This window comes from Pelecanus crispus, chromosome 2 (genome assembly GCF_030463565.1).
Source record: "Pelecanus crispus isolate bPelCri1 chromosome 2, bPelCri1.pri, whole genome shotgun sequence".
Lineage (NCBI taxonomy): Eukaryota > Metazoa > Chordata > Aves > Pelecaniformes > Pelecanidae > Pelecanus > Pelecanus crispus.
Genome location: NC_134644.1, coordinates 166,926,839 through 166,939,381, shown reverse-complemented (window position 1 = coordinate 166,939,381; position 12,543 = coordinate 166,926,839). Strand labels below are relative to the sequence as shown.

Here is a 12,543-nt window from a genome sequence, read left to right as displayed (position 1 = left end):
TCCTCACTACTAGGTGTTACTGCTCCTTAAACAGAGATTTCAAGACAAACCCTTAGTTCTTCCCATTAATTTCACCATGGGGTGGGATCTGACTGAGAACAACAGAGGGGGAGTTTCTAGGACTCATCTCAGTGTGACAGAGACCTGAGTCTAGTCCCAAGGGTCACCAGCATCAAAGACTGAAGTCTAATGTTGAAAATAAAATACATAGGCCAATGCTCATTTTCCAGCTTAGACCACATCATTTAAGAAATGACAGTATCGACATCTGAAGCTCATGTCTAAGCTACTGACAGACATACTTTTGCTGTCATACTAGCGTACTGTTTCTTTCCTTTGGGCAATTAAACTGCTGGCCTAATAAATGGTAGTGCCAACAGGACTGTCATTTAAGTCCTGAAATCTGTGTACAGAGGACTTTCTGGCTGTTTTTAACGGTTGGAGGTCTATTAGAGTTGAAAACCCTGCTTGTCCAAGGCCTCTCCAAAACCAGTGTGGCAAAATAAGGAGATTTAACATCCTAACTCAGGAAAAAACAAATTGTACATTGGCAGTGGATGAAAGATTCTCCTTTTATTTTAAAACCTCTGTAAAATCAGAGCAGTGGGTCAATTCCAGCATTCGGCCAATTTAATTAGCGATCTCAGAGTAATCGTGGTAATGAGCCAAGTCGGCAAAGATGTCATTGGGGTTCTTGCAGTTCAGGTTGCAAAAACAAGCATTGATCCACATGATTTTCCAGGAAAACTCAGTTCCATCTGGGCACTCAAATCTCACTTCAATAGTCTTGGACTTGTAGGGTGTGCAGCACCTGCTGTCTGTGCAGACGCCACAATATTTGGGTCTATATGGAGTTTTGCTCACACATCCTGAGATGGTGTAGTTCGTTGGTTCATTGGCCCTGTAGACAGCCAAGCACTTCTTTCCAGGCTAAATCAGAGAAGAACAGAAAAAGAGACAGGTCAATATTAATTACTGACACAGGTAGGACATGCAAACAATCTATTTAAAGGATTTTGAAGCTGTTAGGAAGCATTTTACAGACGTGGTCTGGAGGGTGTGACACATTTACATGTTTAGACATACGAAGTGAGAAGCTGCAGGTAAGATACTTGCAAAATAGAGTTCATAGCCATAACAGCAGTGCACCATCGCTTTTTCACCGAGTCACAGGTCTGTCTGAGCCAGCAGTGAGTACAAAGGACTTGGCTTGCCTTTCCTTTCAAGGACCTTTTGGCTGTAATTGAAGCTCTTAGGGGAAGGTTTTCATACCAGAGTGTGGAAGCCCAGGAAGCACACATTTTTGACCTCTCTGCAGCACAGTGAGTCCACATGTACCCTCTGACAGCCTCCAAGATCAGAAGTGCAGCCCTCAGAGGCCTGAATGCTGCCAAAGAAAGGCTGACCCTACGTCCAGGCAAAGCTCAAGGAGCACGTGGAGAAACAGTCCCCACCTTAATGTGCTTGGTTATATCCACCTCACAGGGCCGCATGTTGCACAGGCGGCTTTCCTTCCCAAGCCGGCACTGGTCATTGTCATTGGAAATCCTGGTGGAGATGCCCAGCCCACAGGTCTTTGAGCAGGGACTCCAGGATGAGGTGTGAACGATGCAGTTCTTCTGCCAGGCTTCATCCTCTCCCTCATACGCTGCAGAGAACAGATTAACCCCACATTATTCAGCCGGGGCAGCTTTCCATATTAAACACCCTCTCCCCAGCTCATTACACATTCAGGACACTAACCTGAATAATTAAATCACAACAGAATGGCTCAACATCCCTGCGAACCTCCTCATCCCACCCCCTTTGCCGCTGACCTACTTGTGTCAGACCCTCCAGTGCTGCGAGCACTCAGGGCCAGGGTTCATTTCTTTATTTCCCTTCACAGCCTTGCACAAGGGGGTCCTTGTCTGGGACCCCCAGGTGCTGCCACAATACAAACACTTAATTACAGAAGCCTGTGCCAGCCGGTGCAGAAAAGGGATGAGATCTGATCTCACCGTGAATGTTTATTTCTGAGCCCGTTCAATTGATTGCCTGTAGCAGAAAGTGGTTGACAGTCTTTGCTGGATGGCCGAGAGGCTTGGGAAGCAGCCACTGCTTTTCACTGGGAGGAAGAGCAGCTTGAATAGCTCTCAGGGAGCTCGGCAGCCACTTGAAGAAGGGGTGGGATCTGTTTTGAAAGCAGCCAACAACCCCAGTTCAGGTTCGTTCACAGCCTTGGCCAAAGTCCCCACTAGTCTGCAACTCACAGTACAGCCCACAGGCAAAACTCTGATATAAACTCTGCTACATTGACCTTGCTCACTATTATATTTATTATTATATTAATTATTATATTAAATGTAATAAATGCTAGTCTCACTTCTGTAAGACTTCTACTTATAAGAGAAAAAGTCAGGCAATGAAAGCTGTGTTATGCCCTTTTTGGGACACAGGCCATGAAGACATAAGGCCAATTTCCGTAGTCCATGTTTTGAATTTGGACGTATCTCAGAGTTCAAAGCTACCAGGGACAGAAGTGAGGGCTAACCTCTAGTGTTTTTAATGTACAAAATGGAGACCAAGGCTTTGTTTTGTGCAACAGAAATTCAGACCAAGGATTGGGAAAAAAACCCTTACCATCAAGGAACCAAAAACTGTGTTTACAACAAGCATCCTATGTCTTCTTGAGCTCTGCTTTTGTGAGATAGTCTGTAAGATGGGGCTAATGTGGCTAATGTCACTACATTGCATCACAGGGTGTTATGAAGATAAATTTAAGACATATGGCAAGGTGAACCCATCTTAAGAATTTGGGACCATGTTTGAGGGAAATGGTGCCACCTGAGTGCAGTGGGCTATGCGATCCCCACTATGAATGTGAGTGTGAGGCAAGAAGATAACTTACATGATACATAAAATAGGTAGTTCAAGAATGTCATCAGTCCAGAATTGCTAAAAAGCTATACTAACACAAAGACAATTTAGCCCAATTGGCAGTGAAACTTCCACCACAATAACTGTTTCAATGTGTTAATTAAGTTTGGGATTACTAAGATACAGGGGGTTTAAAATCATACCACTAAAGCAATATAACCCAGACAGAAAGCCTCAGTCCCAAATTAAACTGAGCCCATTCTGTTTTCCAGAGGGCCCAGACTGAAAAAAAGAAATGGTGAAGTAAAAAGGACATGCGACATCTTTAAAGTGCCAGCAGATGTGTGCTTCAAAGGGGGCTTTGTCACACAAGCATGTTTGATGAATCCCATATTGCTGCTAAAGAGTTCAAGCACACCACTGGTGTTTGCATGTCCTGTCCTTCACTACACGCTGTATAGGAGCCTCTGTGCCTTGTTCACACAAAGACGAGACGCCTGCCAGGTCTAGCAGTACAAGCTGATGCTTTGGTTGAACAGACTCTGACTTCAGTTCCTTGATGATGAAGGAGAGGTCCATGTCACTCCCACCATACCTGCAGAGGAGATGTGGCGTGGAGATGTCTTCCTGATTTTCTTGGAGTCATCACAAACCCACTGCTCACAGCACTTCCCTGCCATCTTAATCAGCTTTGGGTTTGGGCACCAGACAAGGGGAGGGCGTGAGTTTGTGCACATGGGAATACAGCCCACAGCCCCATTAATGCAAGTGCAGTTGTATTTACAGTTGGGCTGAAATGTGTCCCCATTGTTATATCTGACTCCGTTGACAACACATCCTACACCGACAATCTCTGAAAGGAAAGAAAAAGAGAGAAAGACACACAGAGCACCATTAAAATAATGCTGGCAACAAACAGTGTTGATGTGTTTTTTACCAAGCTGCTCCCTGGGCTAACGGGGCCAATGCGGAGACACGGCTGTGCTGCAGGGTGATGTATTCAATGTGATGCTGAGCCAAATGTGGTCACACCGTCCAGGAAACTGTTTTCATTCTGAATCACAGCAAAAAATGAATCTTTTAATGCTTCATGGAAAAAAGAATTTAGAAAATAAAACAAGTTTTATCCACAAATGCTCACTTAAAAAATCATTTCATGGCATGCTGGTAAAAGTTATTTGCAGTAGGAGCAATCAAAGTAATTAAAACAGATATTGAGTGAAATTTGAGGCTTTCAGGGAGATATGATAGGACTACATGGAGCTGCAAACATGACACAGCTCTTCACAACACCTGTACCCGTCTGAAGCAGAAGGAGAAGGACAGCCAAGGTAGCAAAGGAGCACCTAAAATGGCCCTGGATTCCTGTATTTAGGCAACTAGATCCTACTCAGTTTATCACAGAACAGTTTTCTTGGAAAATGAAATAACACATTATAAAGCCATGAAAATTAGTGTTTGATGTATATTTTTAAATAAAATTACAAAAAAATCAAGCTTTTTGATTGCCCATGAACAGGAATCACCCTGATTCAGGAAATAAGACACAAGTTGTATAAAGTCACAACTTTTTTGTTTCAAAGTTATGGATAGTTATTTGGAACCAGTGGCAAAAATCTTCTAATGGAAAATTCAAACTTCAGTTTCTTGTTTGGTCACATGGAGGCAGTGCACACACACAGATCAGGTTGCTCAAGTTTTAAATCCGGTTGGAAATGGAGCTGCAATGTGGCTGCTTCAGGGCCAACACAAACTGAAATGCTGGATTAAAATTCTGCAAAGGCTTCCTATTTTTGGAATGGACTGAATGAAAACATGAAACACAAATCCCTTCTTCTGCACAAAAAAAATGAGGCTTGTTGGAATTTGAAGCACAGATCCAGATCTCCAGTTTGTGCTCAGTTCTGATTTTGATAATGCTTCAGCCTCTGTATTGCAGAGACATCACTCAGCGCTGGAGCCGGAGACGATGATTCAGCTAAGCTTCTAGGTGTGCACACAGATTATGACTGTTTAAGAAAATGCTGTATTTCTTGAAGATTTGCTACCAGCATGTCTCTCCTGGACTCTGTTAATTCAGCGTCCTGCAGGTCTCATACATCGAGAGATTCATCATGACAACATCCTCGAATATAGACAAAGGGGCTGTTGCATGCCTTCGTGCAGAACCGTGCTGAATCTGCATCTAAGTCAGGCGGTTTGGGAGCACTTCGCAGTTCTTGGCCCCACGTGCACAATGCCTGCCTCCCCACCTGGGCACGTGCTCAGCACCCTGCTGTCCCTGCTTTGGTGTGGAGAAAAGCCAACAACAAAAGGAGAGCTGTAGTGACTCCCAGCAAGCTCCTATCTGATGTCTGGGTGACCAGATCCTGGGACACACCTCAGCACACCAGTCCAGATACAGCCTGAATTTCCCACAGTTTCACCCCATTCCCTTCCCCAACACCAGTTCCTAGCTCTTTCAGGATCTTTATTTTCCACAAATTATATTATTTCTGTAGTCCTGCACACACTGGACTCTCTAGACCTAGCTTTTCGCATGCAGCTGCAAACCAAGTTCCTCACAGCAGTTAGTCCCCAACACCCAGCACAGGAGTCCCATTCTTGCCTTCACTCACCCTGCAGTCAGGGCAATAGCTCGTGTACTCAGAGTGGAGTGATGCAGCCAATATATAACCCAGTGCACAAGAAAGAACATGTCAGCAGGTCCTGTCGTGTGCATCTACCTTGATGCTGAAAGCAAGGAGAAGACCACAGATTTCTATGGCAGCCAGAGACAAACCACTTCACTTCCTTACCACGGAAAGTCCTACTTCTCATGTCCCTCAGATGTGCACGCCACAATGCCCCTCACTATATAGCCATGAATGTCACATAATAGGGGATATATCCTCATGGCAGTAGGCATGTGCAAGTGCACTGGATTGGGAATCCTTCCAGACCTCACAGGGGAAGCTGGGGATCCATCTTCCTGCATCACAGTGCTGTTGCCACAGGCATACTGAATGCCTGTGATGTGTGGGAGGGCTACAAAACAAAAAAAAATTCAACTAAGGAAGCAAGCATTTAAATAAATAAATGTGAAGCAACATGAAGGTCTTTAAAGAGACCGAGGAAGGCTGAGGTAGCTTTGAGACAACATCTACATTGTTTTCCTCTCCCAGTGCAGGACCAGCTGTAATGATGTCATTCTTGACAGATGTTTGTCTAACCTGTTCTTACAGCCCTCCCATGAACGCTTCACACACACTCCAGACAATACATTTGAATGGTCTCATATCCCATTTTCTTAGCAGTGGATCTTTTCTAATCTTGAAAATCACTGTGTAAGCTTAAGGCTCCTTGCACATACCTTCTTGTTGTTATTTTGCCCATATCCTACAAAAATCTGGTTAGACTGCACTTTCTGCATGCTTGTTTTTTGTGGCTGAGCTAATGCAAAGCCAAGTTCATTTCTTACTACACTTCACATGCTGCTTCTGCTAAGGAACAGCAACCCCTAGAATAATTTCTGTGAGAAACTGCCAGCTACCCCAGCTACCCTGAACCTCTTTACTCCTCAGGTGTGCCCTTTGTGAAACTTCTGCTGTTTTTCTAAGTTTATTGAAGCCCACTCTTTGCAATCTTTTCTATCTATTCAGCTCGCAATCAGCTCTCCTTCAGGTTTCCTTCCACCTTTACATTTTTTATTACTACCTCATTCATGGTTATATTCCAGCCTAGAAGACCCTCCCTCTAAATGTTTTTTTTCCTGTTTATGAGTCTAAAGCCATAACCAATATGTTCTAATAACTTGCTAAACAGTCAACATCCTTTCTGATCAGCTATCTGTGAGTTTTTACTCATGATTCTTTCCTTTTTAGTCATTCCCAGAGTAATGATTTTCAATCATTTATGATCTTTTATGAGCAGATCAGATTCCCCCCATGCTCTGGATCTCAGAACAAGTGACTATAACCTTGACACACAAAACACTACCTCATTTCTTTTTCCTCTTCTTCTTGAATAAAAACATTCCAGTCACATGAATTATCCCACCAAGAGTTTGTTATGACAGGCAGGATGAAATCCTTCTGCTTCATGGCAGCTAACGTGACTGAAACCATTGTAAGATTAAGGCTTAGACCTCAGTTTGTCACCAAGAAACTTTGCTAGGTGATGATTCATCCCTGACCCTCTTGACAGGATACCACGTGCTATCCTTCCTAGGGATCCACTATTGGGAATAAGCCAAAAGTGTCTCCTTAATGTCATGGTTTTCATGTAGATGCCCGTATTACTGGTCTTTAAAGCCAGCTGCATATCTATTTTTCCTTCATTCCCAACTCATTACAGCACCTCCTTCTGTTACAGGGAATACAGAATCATCTACTTTCAAATCTGAAGACCTTCAAATGCTGGTTGCTCCTTGCTCCTGGGTGCAGCCAGCTCAAAGAGCAAGAATTCAGAGATCATTTCTCATCCAGCCAGCTGCCCTGAGAATGAAGACAGCTATGAGGAAATGGAAGGTGATGAATGGAAGAGTTGATGAGCATACAGTCAGGTATCTAATGAGATCGATTTCAGCCACTGCTCAAACCAAGGGGAGCTGCCAATGTATATCTAAGTCAAAAATATATGTACATCACTTACGTGCACATACTCCTATTTCGTACCTAGGTCTGTCTCCACTGTAGTCACAGTACAAGCCCCTGTGGAAATCACAGGTGTCGGCCTCAGTGCAACTTTCTCCACGCTGTTTGGCACACGTCTTGCAGCAGTCGCAGCCATCTGTGACCAGGCTGACACCTACCGAGCACCGAGGCGGGGACTTCGGACACTCGCATGGCCACTTACAGTACTGAGTCCGCGTGTAGGCCTCTGTCGTGGCAGGGACGGTGGGGGTCATGGTGGTGGAGGGCTGGGCAATGGCCTACAAACAAAGAAACACAGCTGGGAGAGCATCCAGAGAAAAGGGGGCTGCGAACCCTGTGGAGATTAGTCCTCAATAAAAATCCCCTCAGGTCTAAAGAGACTGCAAGGAAACCAAAGAATTAATGTCAAAGAGACGTGGAAAGGGAGTGGTCACTGCTTTCTTGTAAATGCCTTCAGATACCAGCTGAGGGCAAATGCTTTGCAGCTTGGACTGGCACCCAAACTGCGTAGCCCCAGTCTGCTGGTACTCGGCCTTTTCCAGACCTCTCCTCTCTAAACAGAGGTCTCTCTCCATGTAGGAACACAGGCACATATGTCAAGACCCCTCTGATACATGAGAAGGTGTGACATATCTCCAATCTGTGTCACCCTGTGGTGCTTGGCGCTAGCAGAGGATTGTACCACCCCATAGCTGTTGTGCCTATTTGTTGAGACATGGCTGTAGGGCCTCTTGGCTACTCAAAGGCTTCCACAGGCAGCAGCAGCTGCCCTTCATGTCACCAAGCAAGATAAAGGTCATCGTGTTGCAGTGTGAAAGCATGTGGTATGTGGCCGTGTTTGCCCTCATCTTCCTCAGGTTTATCCACATTTGTGTGTGTCTTGCAATCAAAACACGGGATCCCATAAATCCACAAGGAGACTGGGAGCAGGTCCGTGAGCCCACCACCCTCACAGACACCCAGTCATGAACCTCTGTGTTGTGAGGATGTTCTGAAACCCACAGGCCATCTGAAAGTCCATCACAAACCTCCTGAGGATGTCTTGGCCATTTCATGTCTTCTTGCAATACCACTAAAACCACAACTGCTGCCTTACAATATCCCAGCCCTTTGACTTGAATAGAGATGAGATTAGAGACAGGAAAGTATAACCTCTGAAACCAAAAATCTGCCTAATTGTCTGTGAATGTCTCGATGCATAAGTTCACCCACATCTGAAAAATGTTTTGCTTGTCTCCACCCTTATAACACAACACACATGCAGTTCAGCTCCCGGACAGAGTCCCAGTCCTAAGCAATGAAGCTACACTATGGCTACAACATTTTAAAAAAATTTAAAAATAATAATAATAAAAAAAAGTAAAAAAAAAACCCATACATTTCCTCTAAGCACTCTGACAAACACCCTTATCCATCCTTTGCAGTGTCCAGACTACCATATTCAGCAGAAAAGCTCTCTGTGAATCCTAAAGTAGTCATGAGGCTCTTAGGTCTGATTGTGATGGGCTCTTCCAGGCCTCACACTATAGTTCCCATGATGTAGTCCTTGCCCACACAGTCAAACAATTGGGATATTTCTGCAGTGGTTTTCCACTCACGCCTCTTGGCACATGCTTTTGTCCTACATGGAGTCACTTTGGGACCTATAAGTCGGATGAGTGTAAATGAAGCTTCATAATGTTAGTGTTTCTCCCACCAGTCATGCACAAATATTTGCCAGCATGGTAAGCAAGGAAGGAAAACTTTTATGGGGAGGATACTGCCAAGTTTCCATTTCCTGATCTCCATTTCTTTGGCAAATAAGAAAAAAACAAAACAGCAAATTAATGAAAAATCTGGCAATCAGGTAAAAAAAACTGATCAAGGTCAATCAAAGTAGAAAAGAGATTTCATGTAACACAGTGCTGCTACTCCAGCAGACACATTCAGGTCACTATGACTGAGATAATGGAGTGCTGGGGTACCTTAGCTCATAGCAAAACCCACAGAGGGCAGAGGTACATTGCCTTCTGTACTCTCCAGTCCCTGCAGAGCAAACTCTGGATGACTTTTAACACACCAGCCATGCTTGTGGTGCAGGAAGGATGCAAACCAGCACAGTGACAAAGCAAAGACGTGCCTTTTCTACCAGGATTACTGCACGGAAAACCTGAGCTGCACATGGGGGTCAAGCAAGGCACAGTAGCTCAGGCACAGAAGCAAATGGGGTTATTTACAGGCTATCAACAGCAGCCAGAACATGACCCTGCTTGGGCACATGTGGTCCAGAAGCCCATTCTGGTGACAAGATGCGAGGGCTGCAAAGAATAAGTGTGTAACCCTACAAAGCTCAGACAAGGAAAGTCAAGGTCTAGAAATTACTAAGGCAATCTCATCCATTCCTGGCTACCTTAGAATCATAGAATCATAGAATCGTTTAGGTTGGAAAAGACCTTTAAGATCATACAGTCCAACCATTAACCTACACTACCAAGTCCACACTAAACAAATCAAGGGGAGACTAGACTAAACCATGTCCCAAAGTGCCACATCTACCCGTTTTTTGAACACTTCCAGGGATGGTGACTCCACCACCTCTCTGGGCAGCCTGTTCCAATGCTTGACTACCCTTTCCATGAAGAAATTTTTCCTAATTTCCAACCTAAACCTCCCCTGGCACAGCTTGAGCCCATTTCCTCTCATCCTATTGCTAACTACATGGGAGAAGAGACCAACACCCACCTCACTACACCCTCCTTTCAGGTAGTTGTAGAGAGCGATAAGGTCTCCCCTCAGCCTCCTCTTCTCCAGGCTAAACAACCCCAGTTCCCTCAGCCGCTCCTCAGAAGGCCTGTGCTCCAGACCCTTCACCAGCCTTGTTGCCCTTCTCTGGACACGCTCCAGCACCCCAATGTCTTTCTTGTAGTGAGGGGCCCAAAACTGGACACAGTATTCCAGGTGCGGCCTCACCAGCGCCAAGTACAGGGGACAATCACCTCCCTGCTCCTGCTGGCCACACTATTCCTGATACAGGCCAGGATGCTGTTGGCCTTCTTGGCCACCTGGGCACACAGTACCTTGTACTGTACTATATATTCCCTAGTGTTTTGTCCTCTTTACAGTTTCAGATGTCTCAAACAAAGGGCTTTCCACACTTCTCCATGAAGAAAATGCCCCAACCCAAGGCTTTTTGGGGAAAAGCATCCTCAAAAATTGCTATCCCACAGCCAATGAGCTACCCATCAGGATACCTCTGCAAAGCTCTTTTACTCTCTTCTACAGCTTCCTTGCTAGCAGACTCAAATTTTATTAAAGTACATTTCTAAACTTGCTACTGCTGTATCTGAAGGTGTATTTAAGTATCTTACTGATTAGTTAGCCTGTATTTAGAACACTAAATTGTTAACACATTGCTAATCACTGCCAAATAGGCAATGTGTTTACTCTGGGCATAATTCCCAATTCCATTAAGGCCCCCTTTACAGAGAGCTGGCCTTAAAGTTGGCTTAAAATCACATTTAAACTCATGTTTAAGCTAAAACATACCAATATAATTTACTCCCACTTTAAGGCTCCTTGATGCTGCCAGAGTTGTTAAAAGAGGAACATTCAGATCAATGAAAAGCCCTGGCCTTTTAATAGTAGTATTTTTCATTCCACTCACAATAATTTGAGTAGGTGCAATAATCTGTCACTTGAGAAGAGAGGCCTCTTCAAGTGCAATAAACCTATTTACTTTGTTGCTGATCGTTAAAAAAGTGCTTAATAATCAAATCCAGATACACAGACAAAAGTCACATAGCTATTTAAAGAGCCCATTGCCATGGCCCAACCCTGTAAGTAAATCCCTTCACAATCCCTTGTTTCTATTGTCAACATGAGCAAGCAAACAGCTTCTACACTGTGTAAATACAAAAGTATCTGTGAATCAACACACGTAGCAGAGAGGAACCCTGCTAGTCCTATGGTTTTAGTTAATATCTGAAGGACTGAGGCTGAATTGTTGTAAAGGACGGGGTAGCTAGGAGCCATTTGGTGGCTTGTGATAGACAGGAATTGAGAGTAAATTTTTTAACAGCCCTGCCTGTAGGTCTAAAGTTTGAGCTGGCCAAGGAAGCTTTTCAAGTGTCCTTATAGTGACTAGCGGTGGTAGTTCTTGGACATGCCGGCTAAAACGTCCAGTGGTACGGCTGAGTAAGCCGTAGGAAGGACACTTAGTGCAGGCTACATGAACACCTTCAAATAATCAGCTGTGGTCAGGCATCAAAATACTATGACTCCCATATTTTACAAATAGGGAAGGCAGGGAGACATGGAATTGGCATCAAGTCCTAGGCTCCACTGCCACCCAACCAAAACACAACCTTTGGAACCTGTTGTTCACTGGACATTAGAACAAGTGCACAACATGTACAGCTTCCAGGCCCTCTTCCTCTCCCCTCCTAAGTCCCTCAGAGCTTTACTATGGGAGAAACAATTCTGTAGATTTATAAAATCCTTAGCTTTTCCTTTTCCATGGTCAGCTGTCATCACCAGAATATCTAAAACCCTTTGGAAAGCCATTCAGTCCTACCACTTCAACGTCCCAGAACACCTTGGGATACAGACACTTTCTTATTAATAGGTATGACAGTTAAGACATCATGAATAATGCTTTATAAATACCATAATAAAAACAACTCTTTCCACAGGTGCTATCAACAAGAAATCATGGCCTTCATCAATGGCCATGCATAACTAGGAAAAAAGAACAAACAAAAACCCTCACATAAGTTAAGCTTTCAGGAATCATGTCTTCAGGGTTAATATAATGTATAGGAGGACAATTGTTTTGTAAGAAAGCCAAAATGAGAGTGAAGAGAAACTTAACACCAAAAAGCACAGTGGTGGGGATTTGACAAGTTTATTTTAAAATGTCAAAGACAAAAGAATGTGCCTGCTAGGAAACTAAGTTTTCCAGGTACTGGTAATTAACTTGTTTTGTATAGTTACTCTTCAACCTTGGGGTCTGCAGATTTGTTATCTCAGATGCTAAGGAGAAAATATTCCACCACAGGTTATTCATGAGCTC

General features: G+C 44.1%; 1 protein-coding gene across 1 annotated transcript in view; it reads right to left on the bottom strand.

Annotated features, from left to right (window-relative positions):
* Nucleotides 1-630: 630 nt before the first annotated feature.
* CCN4 (cellular communication network factor 4) overlaps nucleotides 631-12,543 on the bottom strand; it is a 70,912-nt gene continuing 58,999 nt past the window's right edge. The window contains exons 2-6 of the mRNA XM_075705085.1: nucleotides 9,018-9,136; nucleotides 7,492-7,771; nucleotides 3,455-3,712; nucleotides 1,455-1,648; nucleotides 631-930 (exon numbers count right to left, since the gene is read on the bottom strand). Coding sequence (XP_075561200.1) covers nucleotides 631-930; nucleotides 1,455-1,648; nucleotides 3,455-3,712; nucleotides 7,492-7,771; nucleotides 9,018-9,136 — 1,151 coding nt within the window. The remainder of the gene's footprint in view (nucleotides 931-1,454; nucleotides 1,649-3,454; nucleotides 3,713-7,491; nucleotides 7,772-9,017; nucleotides 9,137-12,543) is intronic.